This window comes from Gobio gobio (genome assembly GCF_949357685.1).
Source record: "Gobio gobio genome assembly, chromosome: 9".
NCBI classification, from domain to species: Eukaryota; Metazoa; Chordata; class Actinopteri; order Cypriniformes; family Gobionidae; genus Gobio; species Gobio gobio.
In genome coordinates, this window is record NC_137115.1 from 15,235,374 (window position 1) to 15,262,547 (window position 27,174).

The 27,174-nt window shown below is 35.7% G+C and overlaps 1 protein-coding gene across 2 annotated transcripts; it reads left to right on the forward strand.

Annotated features, from left to right (window-relative positions):
• Positions 1-631: 631 nt before the first annotated feature.
• scg3 (secretogranin III) lies at positions 632-27,041 on the forward strand. Of its 2 annotated transcripts, none has more exons than XM_079824715.1 (12): positions 632-1,068; positions 2,919-2,971; positions 3,149-3,179; positions 3,257-3,481; positions 6,661-6,803; positions 7,023-7,175; positions 7,279-7,522; positions 10,880-10,996; positions 14,910-14,993; positions 15,134-15,244; positions 17,136-17,225; positions 26,227-27,041. In XM_079824715.1, exons 1-12 carry the CDS (start codon positions 984-986, stop codon positions 26,343-26,345), a joined length of 1,455 nt encoding a protein of 484 aa, XP_079680841.1. In that variant the 5' UTR covers positions 632-983; the 3' UTR covers positions 26,346-27,041. The 2 variants fall into 2 exon arrangements, with proteins under 2 accessions (XP_079680841.1, XP_079680842.1); XM_079824716.1 differs by having other exon boundaries at positions 704-1,068; positions 7,023-7,136.
• Positions 27,042-27,174: the final 133 nt, after the last annotated feature.

Sequence of the window (27,174 nt, forward strand, 5' to 3'; positions counted from 1 at the left end):
ATGTATTTAAATGTTGGTATTTTATACAAATAATGTATTACACATTGTTTCTATAACTTCCAAACAAATATATTGGAATATTTTATATATTACATTTACTATTTTTGTACACTCTTAGTTTTTCATGAATGATTTTGTGTTTCATAATTGTTTAATGTTTGCAGGCTATTTTTAGCTGATTCCCATGGTGACATCTTAGACCATTTGGCATTTAGTGTCATAAAAGGTCAGTGTGCTCAATGAGCTGTATCTTTTTACTTTTTTTTTCCTGGGCAACACATTTTCAATTACTTTAAATATTGTGTCTATACGGAAATTGACATTCAAAATAAACCTACCCTGAAATATTCAGTGAAGTAAAAAGTCTTCATATAAAAGCATATATTTTATTTATTTATTTATTTACTTATTTATTTATTTATCCCAGCAAACACATGCAAGCTACATCTCAAAGCAGACATATAACGGTGGATTAAACAAAGCAGGTCAAATCTTTAATTTGCATTTAAATCTGCATCGTCATAAATCTCATTTTTTCCCCCAGACTGCTGTGTTATCTCTTATCTCTTCGTAGCGCTCATCGGTCGTTTACTGCCCCGCAGCATGAATGACTGCGAGATGCGCGTGACGCAGGTGCTCCAGACTGACGCACATGGGCGGATGTGACCGTGCCGTCCTCCTCCTCCTCCATCCATGAGCCGCTGGAGTCAGGGCCCGTTATACACGAGGAGCTCCCATCAGCTTATCCGCTGTTAATTATAGCCAGCGACCTGGTTTCAGCACTGCAGGGACTCAACAGCTCCCGCAGAACTCAAGTCTTTGCGCTTATAGAGGAGAGGCGCTGAGAGCGCGCGGCATCCAGCCAACACCAGCGCGCGCCACAAAACCAAACCAACGGTGCTTTCATCTTCACAGAAGACAACACAGAAACAAAACATACAAACATCTCGAAACTACACGACTATTCGGAAACCAACTAAAGGATGGCGTCAAAACGCGTAGGGTTTGTGGTTGTCCTTGTTGTAATATCGCAGATCAGCGCGTTCCCCACACCTGCCGGACTCGACGGTGAGTTACTTATTATCCAAATATAGATATAGATATATAGATAAGTAAAGGTCAATTAATCAGCCAATATTTGTCCTATTTGATAGTATTAAGGACAGTGTATCCACGTGACCGATTAACAGATATCTGGACTTGCATGCTCTGTTTACAAAAGGGAATTTTGAGGAGATATTGAGTAAAAGAAATTCATTCAAATTCAACAATCACATAAACGTGTTAAATTGTATTTTAAATAGCCTACAGTTATAGGCTCTATACACGGATTATGTTGGCCATCACCTGCAAGATATTTACCTGTGAAAACTCATATTGGTTGACCATAACTCCATATAAATGTGGAAAGAAGGTTAATGAATTGGATTTTTTATTGTGCTGTTGATGTTTTCACCATGTTTTGCATATAAAGCTCTGGGCTCTGTGTTTCCAAAGGCCTTTAATCTTTTGTCCTGTAATCCGATTATTTGGTGGCAGCTTCTCTCGGACAGTTTGAACTGCAACTGAATGCATCAAAGATCTCACCATAGACAGAGTAAAAATAAATGCATATTAATAATCTTTACTTTAGGGTAAAAATAATGGTCTGCGATGTAGAGTGCCTTGATTCCATCAAAATCATACTTGATTCGCAAAGGGGAGGTGCACAGATTTTTTTGGTAACACTTTGTTTTACAGTGTGATTTTTACATATGTTGCATGTAGTTACTATAATAACTATAAATTATGCATAATTACATGCAACTAACCCTAAACCAAACCAAACCTTAATCCTAACCCTATATAGTAATTTACTCAGCACTTAGTTGTATAATTACAGTGTTAAAACACCTTAAAATAAAAAGTAACTGATTTTTTTTAAATTATGTTGTTACAATATCTTTACATTGTAGTTACAGTGTAATAACCAATCAATAGTAATCTGAGATTGATACTGTAGTAGCGATACTGCAGATCTCTCATTGTTCCTCCTGGTCAGTGTAGAAAGGATAGTTCACCAACAAAAAAAAAAGAAACAAAAAAGAAAAAAAGCAAATCTGAGTAACACTTTACTTAAAGGCCTTATAATGCATCATACAGGTATTCATAATGTATTTGTGACCCTGGATAACAAAACCAGTCATAAGGGTACATTTTTTGAAATTGAGATTTATACATCATCTGAATAAATACGATTTCCATTAATGTATGGTTTGTTAGGATAGGACAATATTTGGCTGAGATACAACTATTTGAAAATCTGGAATCTGAGGGTGCAAAAAAAAAATCGAAATATTGAGAAAATATCCTTTAAAGTTGTCCAAATGAAGTTCTTAGCAACACATATGACTATTGTTAATACATTTTTGATATATTTATGGTAGGAAATTTACAAAATATCTTCACGGAACATGATCTTTACTTAATATCCTAATGATTTTTGGCATAAAAGAAAAATCGATAATTTTGACCAATACAATGTATTGTTGGCTATTGCCACAAATATACCCGTGCGACTTATGACTGGTTTTGTGGTCCATTTTATAAAACATTATACTTTCTAAAGGTGTAACTGTGTAATAAACACAATTATTATGTAATTATAACTGGTTACAATTATTTATGAGATCATATGATGCATTATAATGTGCATTACAAGGCATAATAAATGCATAAAGGCTATAAGGAAATTGCTACCAAAATCTGTAATAATTGACTTACTCATGTCATTCCAAACCTGTATGACTTTCTTTCTTCTGCGGGACACCAAAATTAATTTTCAGTTTTCAGTTTTATACCTTTAAAGTGAGTGAAGACTGATCCACATTCGGTGACCTTTGCTTTTATTGAATGTGTGTGTTTCTTTCCTGATCCAGATAAGAGCATGTACAACCGAGAGCTAACTGAGGAGAAGCCATTAGAACAGCAGGTGTGATTTCACAAATACTCATTTATTGTTAATGACCATGTTATGCGAAATACATTTAGCATCAGGCTAAAGTACTGTTTGCTAGAAAACACGATAATAGATGTTTTATGCAGAAAAATACATAAAAAAATTTAAATAAGAAAGAGTCAAGATTTTGTTTTGAATTTTTTTCAACAGATTGCAGAAGCTGACAGCATCAGGAAGACAGGTGAGATATAATCTTATGGGGACAAAGTGCTCCATAGTGATCAATAGCTCACAATTGCTTGCTGTTCATCCATGCAGAACCCAAGCCAACACCGCCAGCTGAGGCAGAATTCAGCTCAGAGGACGATGACATCACTTTCCTCAAGTCTCTGGCTGAGAAGTCTAAAGAGTCAAACAACGAGACTCCCATCTCAGATTCTGAGGATGAGCGATACGGTACAGATGAGGCCGACTCTACTAAGAACAGAAGACTGGCCGATGACTATGACTCTACTAAAAGTGGAATGGACTACAAATACCAAGGTAAGAACTACAATTACCATACTAACAAAGTTTATTCAGCATTGCATATGCAGTGTGGGTACAGTGCACAATATGTTGATTGCACACACTTTTTCTATATTCGTGGGTTAGACGGATTACCTACTAAAAAGAGCACACTATGTGTGCTTGCTCTTTCCAGTGTAACGAATGAACCAGATTTTTATTTATCCTATATTTAATCAAACTAACAAATTTCGAGACATTTATACCTAGGGTTAAATAAAAAATATAACCACATGTATGTCCATTTATAGTTATAAGACCTACTTTTTTTCACATGGTTAAAAAGAACAATAGGCCATGTAAGTGTTTAATATTCCATTTTGAGCATTACTTTTGTATTCTAGTCTTAACTGCTTTACGTGTGAGGAAATTATGCATTGTAAATTGTAAAATAGCCAACCTCAAGAAAAATGTTAATATCTATGAACATTTCTGTTGTTGTTGTTGTTTTGACCTGTCAAAAGCCATATTATCTCCCACTTCGAAAATGCTAATCCCTTCCTGTGACTGTATGTGATCCTAAATACAGGAACAGGTGGCAGACACCATAGGTCAGTCAGGAGGTATTTTGTATATATAGAGAGAGGGGGGGGGGGGATTATCTCTCCACAGGCTTTATGTTTTATAGCATTAAACCACACAGCCTCCTACAACAGGGCAGTCAGACTAAACGTACACCCACATTAAAAGCCTTCTAACCTAGTAATAGTATAATAGCTCAAATAGGTCATGTCATAATTTGAACCTTTTTCCCCGCTCTATAATGCTACTCAAAGTTTCTTTCACCAAAATCATCGATTTTTACTTTATCCTCTTCCTTCAATAACAACGATGCATTAATAAAATCCACACAAAATTGTACTGTTCCAACTGTTAAGATCACACTGAAATGATTGAGGATGTTGTTCAAAAAGAAAATGCTTGTTTCTATTACTGGTATCCTTCAGAAGGATCCGCAAAGTCGTAGGTGCTACACACAACAGAAGATTTGACAGACTGTACTATGTTTTACTTGTTAGTTATTTTGGTGTTTAGGACTAGCTATGGAAGCTTATTTCCGCCGCAGAATAAAAAATAAAAAAGGTAATTGCGACTTTTTATCTCGCAATTCAGACTTTTTTTCTCAGAATTGCATGATACTGCTTTACGTGTGAGGAAATTATGCATTCTAAATTGTAAAATAACCAACCTTGAGAAAAAGTGAAATATCTATGAACATTTTTTCTCAGAATTGCACATTTATATCTCACAATTTGGACTTTATATCTCGCAATTGCGTGTTATAAAGTCAGAATTGCAATTGTACGTTTATATCTCACAATTCTGACTTTATAACAAGCAATTGCGAGATATAAAGTCTGAATTGTGAGATATAAATTTGCAATTCTGAGGGAAAATTTCCTCAGCATTGGACTTTATAACTCGCAATTCTGACTTTATAACTCCCAATTGCAAGATTATATCTCACAATTCTTTGAAAAGAAGTCAGAATTGCAAGATGTAAACAATAAATAAACAAAAATAAATAAAAATATCGTAATTATCTTTTAAAATGTTTTATTTTGTAACGGAAACAAGCTTCCATAAATAACAGTATCTGGTTCTTATTGCCTCACTGACACTGGGTAGACCATGTGCCTGAACACTGAATAGATGTTGTACCTGTGTTAATTTATAACATTTTTACCCTATGATAGTCATTTAATAAAGGCACTCTGGCCACCTAAGACTCTGACTCTCTGTCAGAATTAGCAACAGACGTTTGGTCAGTTTCACATTTCAGGCAGATGGTGAGTTTACTGGAAGCAAATATGGCAGTGTAAGTCGATCTCTGTGGTAGATAATGGCAGATAACAGAGTGGGAGGTGTTTTTGTGTGATTTCAATGGGTTACAGGAATTACAACAGACAGACAAGAATTGCTGGCAGATTCCAGCTCCAACATTCAGATCTCTGTTTCACACATTCTCCTCCTACTTAGTCTCGCTTTTAAAGAGCTTTGAGCTTGTGATAAAATATATGTAATATCATTTAAATACAGCACACTGAAAAATAAACCTATGGACCATGCACCTTTCGTTGTGTGTTTTTTTTTTTTTTTTGGCCAACATTATCAATGTTAACATTATATTAAAGTGTAAGTTCACCAGTTTTCAACCCGCATTGAATTGTTAAAATGTCAGTAGTATATGTAAATTAAGTCTGCATCATTGTGACTAAAAGTTTGCTAAGAAGTATTTCCTACTAAAGCAAGGTGGAATTTGACTCTGGTCAAGCCTATCCAAGCGCAGACTGGAAATGGCCTTGGACGGCAACATGCCCAGTGTATTATGGGTGTTGATGTTTTCTCTCGTCAGCTAGCACTGATTTCAAATTCAAATGACATGGAAGCTAATCTATTGCCAGAATCTGTGTTAATAGATATTACAGAATTTGTACGAGTGAGGTCGTATGAATTAACCACCTCTTAAAATACGTACAAATTGCCGTAAGATAGGGTTGGACATTAGCTCTTTATCATCAGACACACACCCTCACTTCTTTACATAAAGGTTAAATGCTAGAGTGTTATATAATATTATATAACATATGGATGCACTCCCTTTAGCTCATTCAAACTTTCTAAAATATCTGCTTATGAAAGGTTATTAGTAAACGGTAAAAGGTATAGTAAAAGGTATAGTCAGCTGTTAATTATTGTGAAATAAACCTGATAAGGAGATCAAAACCCAGAGGTAAAACACTTATTAAATAAATGGACATAAAATATTGAGTTATTTTGAACTGAATTATTTTATTATGTGAAAAAAGAGCTACAGTACAGTTATGTAGGAAACCTGTGCAGTTTAGTGGAAAAATATTTGACCCCAGAGTGCGTCCATAAATCAGAAATGTTGGAGCAAATGTCTGTTCACATCAAGAATCTTTAAAGTCGGGTGGATTCTGATAGGCTATCCTTCATAAACCGAAATATATATATATATTCTGAAAGTGATTCCAACAATATCGTTAATCTGTGATGATAGAATTAATGTCTCTAAACTCATAGAATTACAACAATAGTATTCATCCTTAGTGTGAACAGTGTTTAATATTCAGTTCGATAAATTTGTTTAAATGGAGTGATGTGAAATATTCTCATGTGTTTGATTTCAGATGATCCTGAAAGCTTTCGGCAGCTGGACGGGACTCCGCTAACAGCTCATGACATCGTCCAGAAAATTGCCAACAAAATCTACGAAGAGGATGACAGAGGAGTGTTTGACAGAATTGTGTCTAAACTACTCAAGCTGGGCCTAGTAAGAAATTCAAATCGTGGCATGAGCAGTGATTCTGATAACTACCATATTGATGAACCATGCAATAAACATCATACATAATGTATTAATTGCTCTAGGGGAACATATTCCAGTTTAACTAGCTAGCATGAGTTGCATGGAAAATAGATTGTCATACAATAATCCCTATGTGAATTAGATTGTTCTAGCAGATGTTGTGTTCTTTTGTTTGTCCTTCAGATCACAGACAGTCAGGCAGAGACGCTGGAGTATGAAGTTGCTGAAGCCCTGCAGGATCTGATCACCAAAAACGCCAAAGATAACATGATTGGAGACCTCAGTATGGACTACCCTGTAAATGCAGCTGAAGACACACAGAACAATATGGCACAAGTGTGTGACTGTGTGTCTGTAGTGTTTCTAGCAACTATGTATTTATCTAAACTTTATTTTAAATAATGCTGTTTCTCTGTTTCTCTTGAATTCTTCTCTTAAGGATGAGGAAGACAGGCCCAGCCGGCGATACGAGGAAGAGGATGAAGGTGATAATGATGGTGGCGATGATGATAATGGTGATGAAGAACCGGAGGAGGAAAGTAGAGATGACACAGTGAGGGCAGATGATTCATGGGACGCCGTGAGCGACGGGAATGACAGAAACGAACTGAACCCTGAAGACGGACTGCAGGACCTTCAGTTCTTCCCCAACTTCTACAGACTCCTCAAGAGCCTTGACTCAGGTAGACAACACAACATACAATATACCGTAATATACACAGTAAAACAGAGTACAACACTCCACTGTGATTTTGCAAAGTAAGACATGTTTCTGGATTAACATATTTTGTTGATCCTGGAACAACATTTCTGTTTGAAAACCCTTAAACCCTACCCAAAATGTATCCTAAAATCAGAGGGAAATGAAAGGTGAATAACACTGATGTAGAAGCACCTAACCCTGGTTGTAAGCCTAATCTTGACATAAACTGTAAACGTGTCCTTCACATCTGATTGGTTGATTGGAATGTTGTTCCAGGATCAACAAAGATGTTAATCCAGGAACATGTTGTTCTCTGTAAAATTACGGTCACCCACAGGAGAGCAGTATGAAGCGATATATACACATACTGTATATACAGTATATCGTTGCAAGCCCGGTTCCAGAATCAAATCACTGAAGGTGCTTCTGAAATTACTGAGGGTGCTCTAGTAAAGTGCAGATATAGGCTAAGCAACCATAGCAGTGTACAGTGAGAAATGTATGATCATTTATTTACAAGTCTTCACTTTTACCAATAACTGGAATTTCAAAAATATTTTGCTACAAATGTTGGTCTATTAATCTATTAATCTGGCTTCACATTGCTTTAATGCGTTATTTAATGAGATTTTTTTAGTTTGGAGCATAAAAACAAATGGGAGAAAAAAAAAATCCTATGTTATATGCTATATCCTCTGCTCTGTAGAGGACACCAGAACTATTTATTGAGAAAATTAAAAGACATGAATAGACAAAAACAATGGGATTTTTTTTTCATCCACCAATCAATTTTTATGCTTCAAGCTCTTTTTTTAAATCCAAACTTTGTATGAAGATGATTCTTAATGTTATGAAAGATAACATAATAATTTGATATATAATTTTACTTTATGCAATATGTGTGTAAACATGGCCATAAATGCCATTCCCATTCTATGCAATGCATACACTGTATCTAATTTGCATATTAATGTGTTTTGGGACTATGTCATGTAAAAAGACGTGTAATAATATTTTCATAAAAATGTCTCATATTTCATAAGAATATCCAGACTTAAAACTGTGTATTTTGTCAGAGAAATTCACTAAATGCTGTCCTCTACAGAGGCAAAACCTCTATTCTGGGTCAGGAGGATATTTCTGTCTCGTGCAGAGTGCCATTTATATTTAGATGTCACTTCCGAAACTTTGGCCGTCCCTTCTCTTAGCAACAATAGTTTTATTCAATGAATTTTATAGACTGTAGCCTCGAAAGTGAGCCAAGTTCGCTATACGATAACTAAAATGCTGTTGCTTTGTCAGTTCATCGCGATCTCACAAAGTTACGTTATAAAAATGTCAACAATTAATCTCTTGCTTGTCTTGATAAAAACTCTGCCGTTTTGAGCGGTGAGATTCTGTCTAACTTAAACACCCCTGATCGCGTTCAAGAGATCAGCTGTGATTGGCTACATTACTCACCGATGCAAAAACACTCTGTAAATAGATGACACTCTCCAGAGCTCGGACACAAATTTGAAAATCTGCCAAATCTGTTTCGCCAATATTCTTACAGTATCAACTGAGGGTGCTTTTACTTGCGTTTGAGGGTGCTTAGCACCCCCATAGAACCGGGCCTGTATCGTTGTGACAGAATAAAATACATAACTAATACATAATTAACACAAAACAAGCCAAAACAAAACACACAACATTACAGAATATAGCATGACACAGACAGAAAGCTACTGTACAAAACCTACCACCCCTTGTCAAAAAGAAGAGTGCTTAATTGTGTTGAATCATGTGCACTTGTAGTCTACTTCAAATCTCAAAACATTGTTGTTGCAGATCATATAATATGATTGAATTGACTAGATTTCTAAAAAAAAGTGCACATTGTAATAAATGTCAAATAAGTTTACTTATGTTTTAATAATCTCTTTTTATTCTTTAAAGAAGTACACCTATTGGATATGTTGACTAACATACTAAAGCACACTTGATTATAATTTTAATTGTAGTGTGATATTCAATATTTAAAGTTAATATATTTTAAATGTACTAAATTGCAACTTCATCAAGTCAAATATTTAAATGCATAACACACAAGTTTGAATAGAAATGACATCAAAGAATATTTTAGTTTACCATAAATGTGTGTCAGAAATAGAGGTTTCAAAGACGAAGCTGATGCAGCGATTTCCAACATGAAGGTTTTAATAAAAGATTAAATACAGGGTAATCCAAGACGACGTAACGGTGTGCATGATACACAAACAACAATTGATCCTGAAATACGGAAACAAGATACTTAAGTACACACTGATAACAAACTAAAAGACCAACTGGTGTGATGATCAAATGAATTGCCATAGTGTTAGGGGATAACAGTTTAGGACCCATGACCAGTTGTGAAGAATGAAGACCTAGATTCAGGAGTGCAATTAATTAAAGAAACATTTACTGAAGAATAGTTTGCAACCTTCCAGGTCTGGAGCAGGCGCCAGCTTGCCCAGAAAACAAGTCCACCCATCTCCTAGGATACCCGTTGTACACCTTCAATACTGATCTGTAACACAGAATACTGCGCACATACACCGATACACAGTCTCTCTAAGGTTGGAGTTGGCTGAGCTCCAGTTCTGACCAGAAAGTTTCCCAAAACATACTGATAACATGTTCTTATCCTCAGAGAGAAGTACAGGCAATAGTGCAGGAAATATTCGTCTTTGATTCTTTAGTGTTTCAGTAAAAGGAAATAATATAAAATTAATAAAATATTATATAATATAAAATGAAAGACCAATCCATATTTCATCTCTGGAAGCCGGGCTAAGTGAGTAAGCACTGTTACTGCACTCCCGGCATTTTAGGGGTGTGTGATACCTCCAAAATCCAAACACACGACGACATGTTCTGCTATCAAGTGTTTAGCGACACATATCACATCCCTAGGTCAAACCCTCAGTCACTCTTCAGAGACCAAATACAAACTTTAGAAAAGATATATGAAGAAACAATAAACAATCAGTGGTTCTCTTGATTAAGTAAAAACTGGAAATAATCATTAAAAATCATTGTAATAATATAGGAGGATAAATATACTTAAGTCCTATTTAAGTGGGTCAAAAAAGTACAACAAATACAACACAGAGTATAGCACAACACGGCACACACAAAAGCCACACAAACCATAATGAAACTAACTTCATAAAACCAACAGCTATAAGGTCTTTAGAAACATCACCACCTGGCTAAACTCATTCCCTGTGGTCTCAGCTGTCCCCTTCAGCAAACACCACATTAATCCAGATTAAAGTCTGGTCCATCACATCCTTCTCCTCTCACTTTACAGAGCAAGATAAAGAGGAGAGAGAAACCCTGATCACCATCATGAAGACCTTGATCGACTTTGTGAAGATGATGGTGAAATATGGAACCATCAAACCTGAAGAAGGAGTGTCTTATCTGGGTAAGAACAAAATACTCTGTCCACCTTATTTATGACGTATTTTAGGGCACAACATTTCATGTTATTCTAATGCGTATATGTGTGAGCAAGAAACATCAGTAAGGCTTTTTAAAGCCTCCATACTGAGAGTTGAGATAAGTTGTCTCTTTAATAGAAACCATAGAGTATGCTTCACTTTAGCTGTGTTAAACTAAACAACAAATATGTTCTGACTGGCTGTTATTGTGTCAGATTACACAGTACTTTCTCTTTCAAGGATAGCAGTAAATACTTGTTTGTCACGCCTAGTTAGGACATGTATGTGTGTGTGGGCAGTAAGGAATCCCTGAGATAAGCTTAATGTGACTGAATGCTTTTGTGTGCATTTACATCTTGAAACAAAGCTTTGTCCAGCCTTAAAGAGAGAGACAGAGTGAGAGCAGCTGCATTTTGACTTGCTTCTAATGTGGAGTGTTAGAGTCAAATATAGAGCAGATCGTTGTGGCAGATTTTTGCTGATGTAGTATCAGTGTTTGCTGTGTGTACAATCATACAACAGTATGGACATCATTTTCTTTATATAAAAAAAAGGTGGGAACAGTGTTGGCGGAAGTGTGTTTGGCAAAGGGGGCCGTTTATGACGTGATGAAAAGATAAAAGCTTAGCTCGTGAATATTGCTACTTTTGTTTTCTCCACTGATGACAACCACAACAACCACTCAACAAACACAAGTACAATTTAGCACCAGATCACCTTTCATTATAATACTCACCAAATATCTTAAGCATTGCTAAAAGTGATTCCTACTCGTAAATGATGTCAACCGTCGTGATAAATAAATACACTTTTTAACCCTTAAATTGTTTCACCAATCAATTATTAGATATTCGGCACAGATCTATTTCTAACATGGATGGATCTCTATCTGTCGCGATAATACTCTCCTAATACTAGAGTAACAATTACAGAAGAATAAAATAAATCATATTTTGCTACCTTTTGATTATGTTCAGTACTTGCTCTGCAGTAAATCGCTGAAACATTTCAAGTTTTGCTGATGATACTTCCTATTCTTTTATTTTCTGCCTGCGGTAACTATGAGTGTAACATCACTTCATCATTGTGTATCAGACATTGCCACCTTGTGGAATAAAGGTCAATTGCACTTATTCAGTCATCAAAGATTAAAGTATTGTTGTGCAGAAAAACACTTACACTGTTACACACCTCGGGTCGATTGCGACCCTATACAATTTTTACAAAAAATGAATGGGAAAACAGGCATTCTTTTACAATTTGATTATTTTTTTTCTTGTTATATTGTTTAAAATGAATTGAATGAGGAATACTAAGAAGGTTGATGTCTAACTTTAAAAAATGAGTGAGGAGGAGGGTAGGGAATGACGTCCCGGGTCACTAAAGAGCTGAGGTATGCGTTTAAGATGTAAAAGAATATACTGAATGAACTGAATGTAATGTTTTTGGACACTTGATTGCTTGTTAATTGGAAATAAATAAAAATCTATTATAGTTAGTTGAAAGCAAGAGCTCTTTTTGACCCACTTAAGTAATTTGTAATTTCATAATTACTTCTAATGTCTTTGAAATATGGTAAAAGTATATTTTAGTAAAAGTTTTCACTTTAATATATATATATATATAGTTGATATTATTACAAAATGTACTTTCTACAAGTGTAAGGGCTTTTCACACTTGAAATGTTTTAACCCTGGGTCATTCTAAACCCCGGGTAAACAGAATCCTGCTTCACGTTTGACATTGCTCATAATTTATGCAGGGTTACAATTAAACCTGGGTACCAATAAACTGACATTTCACACTTTACATTCCTAAAAGTTTAAACACTGACTTTGCTCCGCACCACTCCGTTATTAATGCCCGAGCCGAGCGGCCATACGCATTTACATTCTGTGAGTGAGATCCCTCCCCTGTGGGCGGGTTGAAAACATGCGGAACTAGCTCCTGTAGTCTCTAGCCTCTGTCCAAAAACTCCTCCGATAACGCAAAATGACGATATCTGCATCATCTGAGGATTTTTTCCAGAAATAAAATGTATAATTCTCTCGTCTCAGGGGGATATGAGGGGGAAAAGTACCATCATTTGAATATACTACCGGGTTTCTACTGATACAAAGCTTAATGCTAAATCCCTGAAGTAACCCTTTAAAAGCTCTTGCATTGCGCATCCACGTATTAGCCTATATATCGCAGACTGTACTATCATCAAGTTCATACTGAATGTACTTTTCAGGCTATAAAGGTAACAATGAAACCCCTATACCCTAATTGTCGCTTTTACTGTCACCATTTAACATTTGTCCCTCAAATGCTGTTTATATAGTATAAACGACTGTTTATATGTAACATGCATCAGTTTCTATGAGCCACACAGGGTTTAGAACACTGATAACCCGAGGTTAAGCACCTTGTGAAAAGCCAATGAAAAGCCCATGAAAAGTGTACTCTCTTTAAGTGCACTTAATTGGCCTTTTATTTAATTACAAATTATATTATCTGCAAGATTTGAAGTAGGCCTACACTACAAGTGCACATTCAGTATTTTTAATGGAAGAGATTTAATAACAACTTGTAAGGGAAAATGTTCCCCGTCATGAATATGACTCATATGCATTTGCTTGACTGGATCTGTGCTAGTGTACAAGTTCCTTTCGCTAAGGATGGATTGAGCCGGCTGTGTTGCCTGTGGTTCATGTGACACGCAGATCAATAATGACTACAGATTAATTATATTTCAGACACTGTTGTTAATAGTTTGACATCAGTTGGTGTCTGCATGTATATCTGTGAATAAAGACAGAATATCACAGAATAAATATAGCAAGATCAACTGCTATAAAGGTAAAAGATAAATTACTTTGCATTTTCATTTACTCCAACAGCAAAAGGCGGGGGGGAAAAACATTTAGATTAGTGTCTGGTTTTTCACAGATATTGTACACAACATAAAACGTAACTTTAATTAATTTGTATTTCTGTCACTAATCCTCACTGTTCAGTGGTGTTTTGAGGGGACACAAGCAATGTGCTGTCCATCTCATGCCCTTATATGTTCAAGCAAACAGCATCCTGTTTCTCTCATTTGTTCTTGCTCTCTTTCATTCCGTGTAATTAATTCTGTGTGTTTCTCTAACGAGATGGTCATGGTCGTTCTGATAGAACACAGATAACCATTTGGAATTCTCCATTGCGTAATAATGGGGTTACTCTAGCAACCTGCGCCACAGGATGACAGTGCTGTAAAGATCAAATGGAATGGCAGGGTGTGTTGCCAGGATACGGCTGGTTATTGATCTACTGTGGTTTAAACATGAGATGAGGCTCTTATCATTGTGCCCTAATGCGTGTTTGTCTATGGCAAACAGCTCTCTAAGACACAAAAGTGTGTACACAACAACACATAATGAGCAGGGGACATGCACATCTACATATGGACTGTTGGGAGCAGCTCTCTGTTGTCAAATATAATTATGATCAGTTAAAAAAGTGTTACCATTAATATTATACAGTTGTAAAAATTGGTAACTCTTTACAATAAGGTTTCATTTGTTAACATTAGTTCACTACATTAGTTAACAAACTAACTATGAAAAATACTTCTAAAGCATTTATAAATATTAGTTAATTTCAACATTTACTAATACATTACTCAAATCAAAAGTTGTATCTGTGTTAATATTACTTTATGGATCTTACCTAACAATAACCATCAATTAGTTTATTAACTAATGTTAATAAAGATGAATACATACTGTATCATTGTTAGTTAATGTTAGTTAATGCATTAACTATAGTTAATGTTAATGGGACCTTGTTGTAGAGTTTTTGGAAAAATACACTCTCCAAAATGCTTAAAACATCACTGTATTTATAAATATTATGTTTTTCACACAGAAAATCTGGATGCAATGATTGCCCTGCAGACCAAGAACAAGCTGGGCAAATCTCTGGTTCCTCTCAGCATTACGCCCCCTACAGGTAAATCATCGCCCAACTCCGACCCACCACCACACCTCAAACCAGCCCAGGTCACACCACTGTAAACTGCAAGTCATCCACTGCAGATTCTGCTCAGGAGGACTTTGGCATCACTATACTGTTTCCCTCCCTTGTTCCAGGAAAAGCTGTGGATGATGATGACAACACCAAAGCAGAAGCTGCCAAAATGCAGAAGGAGTATGAGTCCCTGAAAGACTCAACCAAAGACGTCCAGACTGCTACAGAGATCAGTGAGTATATACAAGGATCCTGTATCATCTTCACCAGCATGTTTATGGTTTCGGGTCATATTAAAAGCCTCTCAGGTTCTGCTGGTGTAATTGAGCTGGTTAACTGAGCTGATAAGCCTGTATTAAATACAAAACTAGCCTGCAATTTCACAGGAAACATACTGCCAGACTGCAGTATATGTGTTGTAGAGATACAGAGAGAGTCAGTTCCATGGGGAGATTCTGCAGCAGCCCAACAGATTGAGGGCATCGCTGTAACACTCAGAGTGAACTGACAGTATTGAAAGAAATAATGAGATCCTGTTAAAGAGCACCTATCATGGAATTTTGAAATGTACCTTTCATGTAGTGTGTAACATAGATCTAAGTGAACAAAAACATCCTGGATAGTTTGAAATATGACAGTGCACCGTATATATAGTTATTTTCTTTCAAAAGTAAGAGTCGACTCTGAGTCATTTTTAAGAATCGTTAGAAGACCGAAGCTTTTTCTCTGACTAGATGACGTCAACTTGTCAAGTTATTTGAATACGATACGCCCACTTATTGCGCTCCAAGACGCCAGTGAAAACTAGAAAACATCATGGCGACGAGACGCTGTGTTCTGAAGCGCGACTCAAAAGCAAACTTTTTTCATCTGCCCAAGGATGAGCATTTGAAGACTAAGTGGCTTGAAGACAAACCATACATCGTCGCGATTGAGTGTTTATTAGTCGTCAAATGTATGTTTCACGATCTCAGGAAGCTTTTATTATAGACTTCTATTATGGCACATGGTTCTTCTTCGTCTGTCTGTACATAGACTACATGTGCACAGAGCGCCCTCCGGCTGCCAGTATGAATTGAGAACAACACATAAGAGACTCAATCGCTCATGATTAGGCTATATCTGCGCATTTTTAGGAAGTATTGAATAAAAAATACTCCTCTGTTTAGAAATTTGACACAGACATATGAGAATCTATCAATATGTCTCCTCATCTGCACACTTTTGAACTAAAAGCCCTGAGGGATGTTGATTTGTCGCGAGTCTTCGTGAGGAGAATAGAGGAGTTTTTTTATGAATGAGATCAGCTGAGGCTCATATTACAATCAAACGTACAGACGCTGTTTTCATATTCATAACTCCTGACACATATTAACAAATTACTGTCACTATAAGACTTTGATGGGCGTTCCGTTTCCGAAAATATCTGCACAGACTATACCAATCACAACTGACTGGGTCATCGGACCAATCACCGCAGATTAGCGTCACGTAAAGGCGGGGTTTTGAAAAGTGAATCACTAAAGGAATCATTCGAGAATCGCTGTCAAAACAGGTAAAAATAAATGCATATTATAAGAAAACTAAAGTCTTTTTTGTCATTGCATGCATGCAAAACTGTTGTTGGGGACTTCTAAAACAATATTTGGAACATTTTAAATGCCATGATAGGTGCTCTTTGACTTTTATTGATTCTATGAAATGTACTATACATTATTGTTAAAAGCTGTGATAATCACTATGGTTTATTACCCAAGAACCATTTAGAGCACACCCATTATACATTAATGCTGCTTTCATGTTAGAATTACCACAATTATGAGACGACGGCTCAGAACTTTTGTACTCACGGAAATGATTTGTTGCTATGGAAACTCTCACATCGGCAACATGATCCGTTTACAAATATGTATTTGATGACTTTAAAAATATGTCTATTCTAAAAGCACCATTAATTAATCTCTATATTCTCTTGCAAAACATTGAACAAGGATTGAGTTTTAGTAATTTAAACAAACAATAAGAAGAAGAAGATGTTCGTCTGTCACTGATCAAAATTCCAACCTTGATTATAAAATAATGTCATATACATGTGAAAACTGGCTGATAATTTCTGTCTGTCAGGTCATCCAGGAAAGTCTGAGAGTTATCTGGATGCAATCAGGAAGAACATTGAATGGCTGAAAAAACACAACAAGGAAGGCAACAAAGAAGGTAAATGTTCAAATATATTACATATTTTACATCTGCTGAAATGGACAGAAAATGTGCTGTGTTTGCTCTTCATTTAATCATGATTCAAGCCAGCAGGTTTTAATGTTTTCAGATTTCAGATTTATTCTTTATTGTCCTCGGTATAGGAAATGTTTCCACAGATTGTACCAGGAGCAACATTCAGCACACATAATATACACATACTGCACAGAATACGCATAGACTACGTTTACATGGACAGCAGTAATCGAATTATTGACCTTATTCTGAATAAGACAATATTCTGATTAAGGTGTTTACATGAGTTGCTTTTAGAATATTCCGTTCATGTTCCCGTTTTACATGTTATAGAACATAGCTCGATTAATGGTACATCATTACATCCCCATGCCACGGTACGCTGTCCGACGTCCAATCATAGCGCAACTTTCGTGGGTCTGTTAAAATCAATGGGCTCAGGCAACCGCTGTAACTTTACCCGTGGGTGTCGCTGTTGGACAGTGATACTTTAAAAAAACTAGTTATTTTTATACTTTTTAATATATATATATATATATATATATATATATATATATATATATATATATATATATATATATATATATATATATATATATATATATATATATATATATAGGCCTACGTTGTTTTATTTTTTTGTAATATTATATAGGCTATTGTGTCGTACAGGTTTTTTCGAAGAGACATTGCCCATCTTGCCTCCTTCTTGACTGCCTACATTTCGAATAATAGCTTTGATTAATGATGAAAATAAAGGTTTCAAAATCGTGATTGTTCGGATTGTTTTTTTCTGCCGTCGAGCCACAAGCGTTCACTGAATGGCCATATGGCTCGCGAGCCTAGAGGTTCCCGACCGCTGTTGTAAGCAGACAATTATGAATCTGGGATTACAGATACAAATTTATTGTATTTTACTTTTGCAATGAGCAGAATTATTGCAACACAAAGAAAAAAATATAGAGGAGGCCGTGTGTCAGAATGAGCTGTCAAGCAAGACACGCACCATAGCAACACGTCATGGCAACGACAGTTCAGACTGACATACGTAAAATATAAACGGGACATTTGAGCGCTTTGTTACTGTTTTGCACGCGCTGTTATATTAATTATAATTCAAATTCTGTTTTATTTGTGACAATATTATTGATGATTGTTGAGAGGGGCACCTTTGATACATTTTTAAAAAGGGCAGGGGCTCGAGCCCCCAAAGCCCTCCCCTCTGCACTTGCCTGGTGTGTGTGTGTCCTGTCACAAAATGTGGCGAAAACTCCTACACGACGTTAATAGTTAGATTAAGGTGTGTACATGTCTACAATGCACTTCGATAAGGCGACTAAAATAGGCATACTCCACATGTCTTAATTCGATTTTTGTTTAATTCGAGTATGGCTTTAACCGGATTAAGGTAATTAGAAATCGCTGTTTACATGGTAGTTTCTTAATCAGAGTATTGTCTTAATCAGATTAATATCGGTGTATTTTGTTGTCCATGTAAACGTACTGATAGATAAATAGACATACTGCACAAAAAAAGCATCAACAACAAAAACTGTAAACATTTAGAAATGATGCATTATGTAAATTCAACGAGAGTACAAAACTTTTCGCTAGGCATGATTTTTTATAAACATTTTTATTTGTAATATTATTCAGATTAATCTGCATTAGGGCAGAGATCAATTTCTACATGCTAATTAGACAGTTATCACATTAATGTAATATAGGCCAGCAGTCTACGTATATGCACAATGCAATTTAAAGATGTCAGGCTGTTGCTAGATTTTGGTAATGACAAATAACACGACTATACTATCTTATACTGCGAGTGAACATGCTGGTAATTTTTGTTTAACTAGTAAACAGCCTATTCTCTCTTAGAGTTGTCAAAGTGTTACCCCTAACCCAGGGTTACATAGAATCATGGAGAAGAACAGTCAAATTAAAGAGTCTTTTTGCCCTTAATTTGCAATTAAAATAAGCGTGGGTGAGAGCGCTCATGAATATGCATCGGTTTGATGAGCTTGGCTCTGTTACAGCGCTGTAAGTCTGCTGTGTACTGGACAAAAAGATCTGTGTATTCCTCTCTTTATACCTGCCAGCATGAGACTGAGCGACTGTCTGTGTTCTTCAGACATCATCTGCTCAGCTCCGAAAATGAGAGTGTGTTTCGAGATGAGAACTGTTGTTCTATTGTTCATATTCCGAACAGATTCATTAGAAGCAGCCTGTTACCATCTAGATGGGTGAATCATATCCAGGTCATATTCATCACAACAACAACAACAAAAAAGAATATTATTCTGCATAAAGCAAATCAAGCCAATTTTTATCTCATTCTCATTGCTGTATTCATTTTTTTTTTTTTTTACTTTTTTTTCAATCAGAATAAATTAAAGAACCTAAAAACTATGGAAGCTCGTTTCTGCCACAGAATAAAACATTTTAAAAGATAATTGCGACTTTATCTAACAATTGTGAGTTTACATCGCAGAATTGCGAGATATAAATGCGCAATTGCGAGTTATAAAGTCAGAATTGCATGATTTAAAGTCAGTATTTCGTGATATAAGGTCAGAATTGTGAGATATAAAGTCAGAATTGCGTGATATAAAGTCAGTATTTTGTGATATAAAGTCAGAATTGCAACTTTATATCATGCAATTCTGACTTCATAACACGTACCATAGTATCAGGTTCGGAACAACTTGAGGGTGAGTAAATGATGACAAAATTTTCATTTTTGCGTGAACTATCCCGTTAAGTAGGCTATATGGTCAATGCTTAACTCCTTGAAGTTGGCGATATATTCACAGATTCAAACTTCTCGGATCAATAACTTGTGAGCTAAACGTTGTTAAAACACAAATGACACCTCTTTCCAATCAAAGAAACGTAGACTTTTTATCCCACAATTAAAAAAATGTTTCTCACAATTGCGAGTTATAACGTCAGAATCGCGGGATATAAACTCACAATTGGGAGTATTCATAGTATTAATTAATAGCATTTATAATATTTTTTTTATAAAAAAATATTTCTCTCAATTGCGAGTATACGGTAGGATTTTTCTCACAATTCTGACTTTTTTCTTGCAACTTCTTTTCTCAGAAGTATGAGATAAACTCGCAATTGTGAGTTATAAAGTCCAATTCTGAGTTTTTCCGAGTCACGTGAGTTTATATATCAATTGAGTTCATAACACACAATTGCGACTTTATATCAAGCAATTTTGACTTGCAATTGTGAGTTTATATCAAGCAATTCTGAGAAAAAAAGTGCACGTTTTTAATCACAATTCATGAATATCGATGAGTCTAGAAAAAAAAGATGGAGTTCTCGCAATTTCGAGAAAAAAGTCAGAATTGTGAGATGTCACAATCCTCCATTTTTTTTTTTATTCAGTGGCGGAAACCAGATTCCACATAAAGAAACTACTACAGCTATTAAACTAAAAGCTACTAAGCAAATACAGAAGGCAGAGCAATGAATAATATTACATAGAACAAAAAGCAAAATTGCCAAGGCTAACATATTCAAAAATTCGACTCATCGATATATGAAATGAACACGTTTAGACCACCAGATATAAATAAATCTTAGATACACAGTTTCAGTGCTTTTACCATGAATACCGACAAGTACCACCAAAAGTAATTAATTGTGTCTGCTTTACTATAAAACACACATTCATTACAACCGCTTCACTAACATGGAACACACACTCATTGTGACCCCTTTAACAGATGGATAATTTTATGGTAAGTAACAGCCTGATCTGCAACCGGTGACGAACAATAAAAATACTGTGAAATAATCAACTAACTACATCTCTAAACATGAAAAAATATTTAATCACACCTTTAGCCTACCCTAGAGCTGCATGGTGCGGGAAGATCATGTGTCAAATCTGCCATTAAAAATGTGACTGTGAAACAGACTGTCCTTAAAGGGTACATAACACACAGTTTCTGCCAATCTAATGTTAATCTTGAGTAGCCTACCTATGGAGTAGTTATGCATCCTTCATATCTCAGAAGAGTCTTTAGTTTTATCATAACCACAAACACCATTAACTTAAAGGGTAACTTCAGTGATTTAGCATTAAGCTTTGTATCAGTAGAAACCTGGTAGTATATTGGAATTATGGTACTTTCCCCCCTCATATCCCCCTGAGAAAAGAGAATTATGCATTTTATTTCTGGAAAAAATCCTCCAATGACGCAAATTCATTTTGCGTCATCGGAGGATTTTTGGCCAGAGGCTAGAGATTACAGGTGCTAGTTCAGCATGTTTTCAACCCGCCCACAGGGGTGGGATCTCACTCACAGAATGTAAATGCGCACGGCCGCTGCCGCTCAGCTCGGGCATTCATAACGGAGCGGTACGGAGCAAAGTGAGCATTTCAACGTATAGCTTCCATATGCGATCTGATAACGCGTCAGACTGGAAACGCGCCGAGAATGACCGCCGCGCTTACCTCAGCTCTGTTCAGCTCTTCTCTCGTGATGAATGAAATCTGACTCCTGCTGCGTTTGTGAAGTGACTTTCGTTCGGCTCACTCACACTTGAAAAGACACGTTCAGTTTTTAATTGTAGTGTTTATTCTCTAACTGAACGAAATTATTTTATTACTATGAATATCAAAACGACGTTGGGGGCGGTGCCGCGGTGGGCAAGGGATAACCAATAGCCGTGGCTTTGGGAGTGGCCTCGTAGGGCAGCGAAGCAAGTGCATTCTGGGAGTTGTTGTCTTTCATCCACATGAGACAAAAATACATTTTCTGTCTTTTCTCAGTCTAGAAGGCACCAAATTCAAAAATAATTTCACATTTCTACTACGTAAATGACAGTTTAAATACATTCATCTTCCCAGCGCTGAAGTGCCCCTTTAAGTGAATGAAAGGCAATAATCAGCCAAATGCACTCTCACGCAAATAACTTTATTCAGTTGTTTCCATATGCATTGACACAGATTACTTTATTTGAATGTTTCCTTGATATAACATGACACTGAGAAATGCATAAAAAAGCATTGCATGATGACGTCAGGAATCTATGAATCGGCTTTTTCTACCGGTTCATAGAGCCAAACTGTCCAAAAAGAACCAGTTCGCAGAAATGAATCGGACTTTGCATCACTACTGGATCACTTTCGATTCACTATATGTTTGTGTTGTTTACATTATATTCGCAGATTGCTAACAAAACACAGACATTTTATGCAGTTTCACTAAATACCTTTTTAATTAAAAAAACGACACACGACACATAACACACATAAGGGAACATTTGATGCTGATCTGGCACAGGGCTGCAAACACAAGGAGAATAAGGCCCCGTCCACACGGAGACGTGTTCAGCTGTATACGTAAAAAAAATGTACCGTATCAGCGTTTCGTCCACATGGATCCGGCATTTTGGGAGCATGAATCCGAAATTTTTTGAAACCTGGTCCCAGAGTGGATAAATCTGAAAATGACACCCTTGCGTTTCGTGCGTACAGCCAATCCGTATATTTTGTGAAACGGTGATGTCATTACACCACCATCCAGCACGGGAAAGACTAGAAAGGAATACAACTGAGGGGACTGGGCATGCGCACATCAATATTGCGTCATTTAATAACTGTATTTGCATTTTTGTAAGGGTTGGGGTAGGTGTATGCGTTAATAAAACACAATCTGGTAAGTAGCAAATGTATTTATTGTTATTTAATCGTGAGATTTTGCCTCACTTCCTACCATAGCTGTACCCCATATAGCCACAACTCTTCTTCTCTGTTTTTGTGTATTTCTGTGGCAGAATTACAGCGCCACATACTGGCCTGGCATGTATACTATATCGTTTTGAGTCGGTTTTAGTGCTCTCGTGTGTACGCGGATATTTCTTGAAACGAGGGGAAAAAAAGATTGGATAGGGAAAGCTCTGGCTTCGTGTGGACGGGGCCTAAATAGGGAGCAAACAAGGCAGGTAACGAGGGAGGACAGGTGGGACAAAAGAACCAATAATCAGGTAACAAAATGGGCGGAGTTAAGACAATAGACAGGAGAGCATATTGCACAAGGAAACATACATGACAAGCCATGTGCTCACACCAAACATAACAAAAACATGAGCAAAATGATCACAAGTCATGTGCTAAAACAAAACAAGACACGCACATGCAGCTAATGAGAACACTCATAAGCTGCATGTTCACACAAAACATGAAAGCGCGGAGCTAGTAAAAAACATGAGCCGCGTGCTACACAGAACACGACAACACAAGAGCGCCTGGCCAATTAAAACAGATGAGACTAGAGCGCATGGCGAGTGTACGAACACACAACTCGTGCGCTCACATGAGACAAGACATGGAGCATGAGTGTCCGAACCCCGACACAGAACCGAAACCAAACTAGACATGATGCCTGAATCTGAACATGAAACAAAGCACACAGACAAGAGACTGGAAACCGCACGCTCACACAAAGACAAGACAATACAGGAGCATCAGGGCCGTCAAAAAACCAAGAATAAACTTGACGAAAGTGACAGAATCCTTACAATAGTAGCCTAATATTTAGTCTATGCACTGGGCAATTTTGATTTTTCTTCTTTTTCATCATTAAAATCTATTTTCACATTCATCTTGACTGAGGGGGCAGGAGTCCGGGTGATACAGGGCATGGTTACTATGGCCATTGATACAGACATAAGTCAGGAAGCAATGTGAGGTCTGGAGGAAACTCCACTGCTCTGTCCGGTGTCTGTGAGGACTGTCCAGTCTTATTCAGTTGTAATGGTCAGTGTAGGAAGAATTCACTGGTCTATAAATTTTGCCAGAGCCCACGCGCACAAACATGCACAAACGCACACTGCTGATAGCCAGCATTTTCAGCCCACACAATGTACTCAAACACACCCGCACACACATGCTCTGCCAAAACCTGTGAATTTAGAAGTTCAATTATGCATATTTACTTTCAGGCATTACTGTGACCTTTGACATCCAGCGTTAATAACAATATTTCTAGACAGAAAACATACAATCACACATCAACTATTTGTCTTTTTCAAGGCTATATAGCCTTCCAAAGTACCTATAGTCTTTTAGTTTAGCATGGAACATATTTCAACCTTCTCACAGATTTATATAACCCATAATAATTATTTTGTGAAACATGTTGTGCCACCCTCAATATCTAAAATGTTAACAAAATGGAAGTTCAATTAACATTCAGTTTAACAAAAAAAAGAAAGAAAAAAAAGTAAGCCATTTTATAATTTCCATTTTATAGAAAAATCGAATTGAATTGAATAATCCTTACATATTATTCAAATTATGAATTAAGAATTTCAAATGAGAAAAAAAAACTGGCTTAATAAAACATTTTGTATAAATCTTAATGGAACGAACATGAACCATTTATTTACGTGATTTGTTTTCATAAATTTAAACATATTTTCTTTTTTTTTATGACTACAAATTCATAATATGAATAATATGCAAGGATTATTCCATTCAATTTGAAGGAATTACTGTACAATTAAAATTAAGATTACTTTAAAAATTAAAGTTAAAATACAATTTGTAAATGTTAAAAAAGGCTTACATTTTGATTTGAGTGTATGTGACTAAAGCACATTATTTACCGTAAAAAAATTTATCACCATAATTTTTAACAGATTATAATATTTGAGCTCAATGAGGCCAATATACATTTAAATGTAATGAAATACCAATAAAAATTGTAAGATAATTTTTATGATGCCTCTCTGGTTAATATGATGTCTGAAAGATCAAACCATTATTTTTAAAAGGAATACATACATATATATATATATATATATATATATATATATATATATATATATATATATATATATATATATATATATATATATATATATATATATATATATATATATATATATATATATATATATATATATATATATATATATATATATATATATATATATATATATATATATATAAATTCACTTTATTTATTTAGTATTAAGTAATCATTAAAAAAATTTTGTTTGAAATAAATTTTTGGTAAAGTTTGGAATCATTAAGATTTTTCAATGGTTTTGAAAGAAGTCTCTTCTGCTCACCAAGGCTGCATTTATTTGATTAAAAAAAATACAGCAAAAACAGTATTATTGTGAAATATTTTTTACAATTTAAAATAACGTTTTTCTATTTGAATATATTTTAAAATGCAATTTATTTCTGTGATTCAAAGCTGGATTTTCAGCATCATTACTCCAGTAGAGTCGCATGATCCTTCAGAAATCATTGTAATATGTCGATTTGCTGCTCAAGAAACAATTTTTTTTCAGGATTATTTCATGAATAGAAAGTTCAAAAGAACAGCATTTATCTGAAATATAAAGCTTTTGCAACATTATAAATGTCTATACTGTCACTTGATCAATTTAATGCATCCTTGCTGAATAAATAATTTCATTAAGTTCTTCAATTCAGCTTTGTGTCACAGGAATAAATTAAATTTTAAAATATATTCAAATAGAAAACAGTTATTTTACATTTGAATAATATTTCACAATATTACAGCTTGTTTTGTATTTTTAATAACATAAATGCAGCCTTGGTGAGCAGAAGAGACTTTTTTAAAAACATTAACAAATCTTAATGATTCCAAACTTTTGACTGTTAGTGTATATCTTATATATCTTATATATTGTCTATATGATCTTTTCTTATAATAATTATTGTCTTATTTATGGGGAAATCATTTTAACAGTGATGCAACATGCAGAACATGCAAATGAGCTGATATTTCGATGAAAAACTGACATTTACAAATGCATTACTTTAAAAAAAAATATGATTATTGATATGAATATTAAGATATTTGGGCACACAAATGGCCACATTTCCTGAGTTCCTGTAGTGAAGGGCTTTAGTCCGTCTCCATGTGCTAGTCAGTGTCTGTACTGATCAGTTCCTGTGTTTTAATCTCTTCAGATTACGACCTCTCTAAGCTGAGGGACTTCATGGACCAGCAGGTGGACGCGTACATCGATAAAGGCATACTTGAGAAGGACGAAGGTGATGTCATCAAGAGAATCTACGGAAGCCTGTAGGAGCCATTCCAGCTTCACATGTAATGGCGTAACAGCGAGTCTACTAAATACTTCGACCGGGCATACTAACACAGATCCTAATGCTCCTAATAAATAAGATTTAGTCTGCAACTCAGACAGTATTTCCTCCTGAAGGCAATATCCTCTCTCAGTGCAGTCAGCAATAGGACGCAATCTAGTTCTAGATGAGCCACAAACCACATTTGAGTTGTAAGTGTTCTTACGCATTAGGACAGAATAACAGCATTGGCTACCTAGAAGAATGAAATTCAGTGGATTTTTTGGTATGACTTACATAGAAGCTTTTGCACCTCTTTTGCAATAGACTTTTACAGCATCATAAACATATAGCATTCATTCATGTACGGCGTATAGCATTCTTTCTTCTTTTGATCTGATTTGACGAAGGAAATTAACCTGTAATATTTTTCACAATCAACCAAAAAATCAGCTTGGACTGTCAGTGAATTGCTTTCCTCCTCTGTTGTTGTTTTCTCTCCCAGTCTATAGGGGGCAGTCTTTATATCTTTATTTCTCCCTTCTCTATCTTATATTGGGTTTCCTTGGTTTTGTTTCTCCACTATTCGACTCTGTATATTCCACATGCTATAGATTCACAAAAATCAAGTATTTTTAAATGTACATATTGTGATTTTTTCCAAAACTCTATTAAACATTGCCTTTCTTTAAATACGTAACTTGTGTTGTAGTCATTTTTTTAAGGTTTCGATCCTCTTCGACTATAAATCAAATCGCAATCATACACTCTAAAAAATGCCGGGTTAAAAACAACCCAAGTTGGGTTGAAAATGGACTAACCCAGCAATTG

Coding starts and splice junctions, on each gene's coding strand:
- scg3 (XM_079824715.1), top strand. CDS start 984: ATGGCGTCAAAACGCGTAGGGTTTGTGGTTGTCCTTGTTGTAATATCG. Junction 7,523..10,879: donor CCTCAAGAGCCTTGACTCAG/GTAGACAACACA, acceptor CTCACTTTACAG/AGCAAGATAAAGAGGAGAGA. Junction 15,245..17,135: donor CCAGACTGCTACAGAGATCA/GTGAGTATATAC, acceptor TCTGTCTGTCAG/GTCATCCAGGAAAGTCTGAG.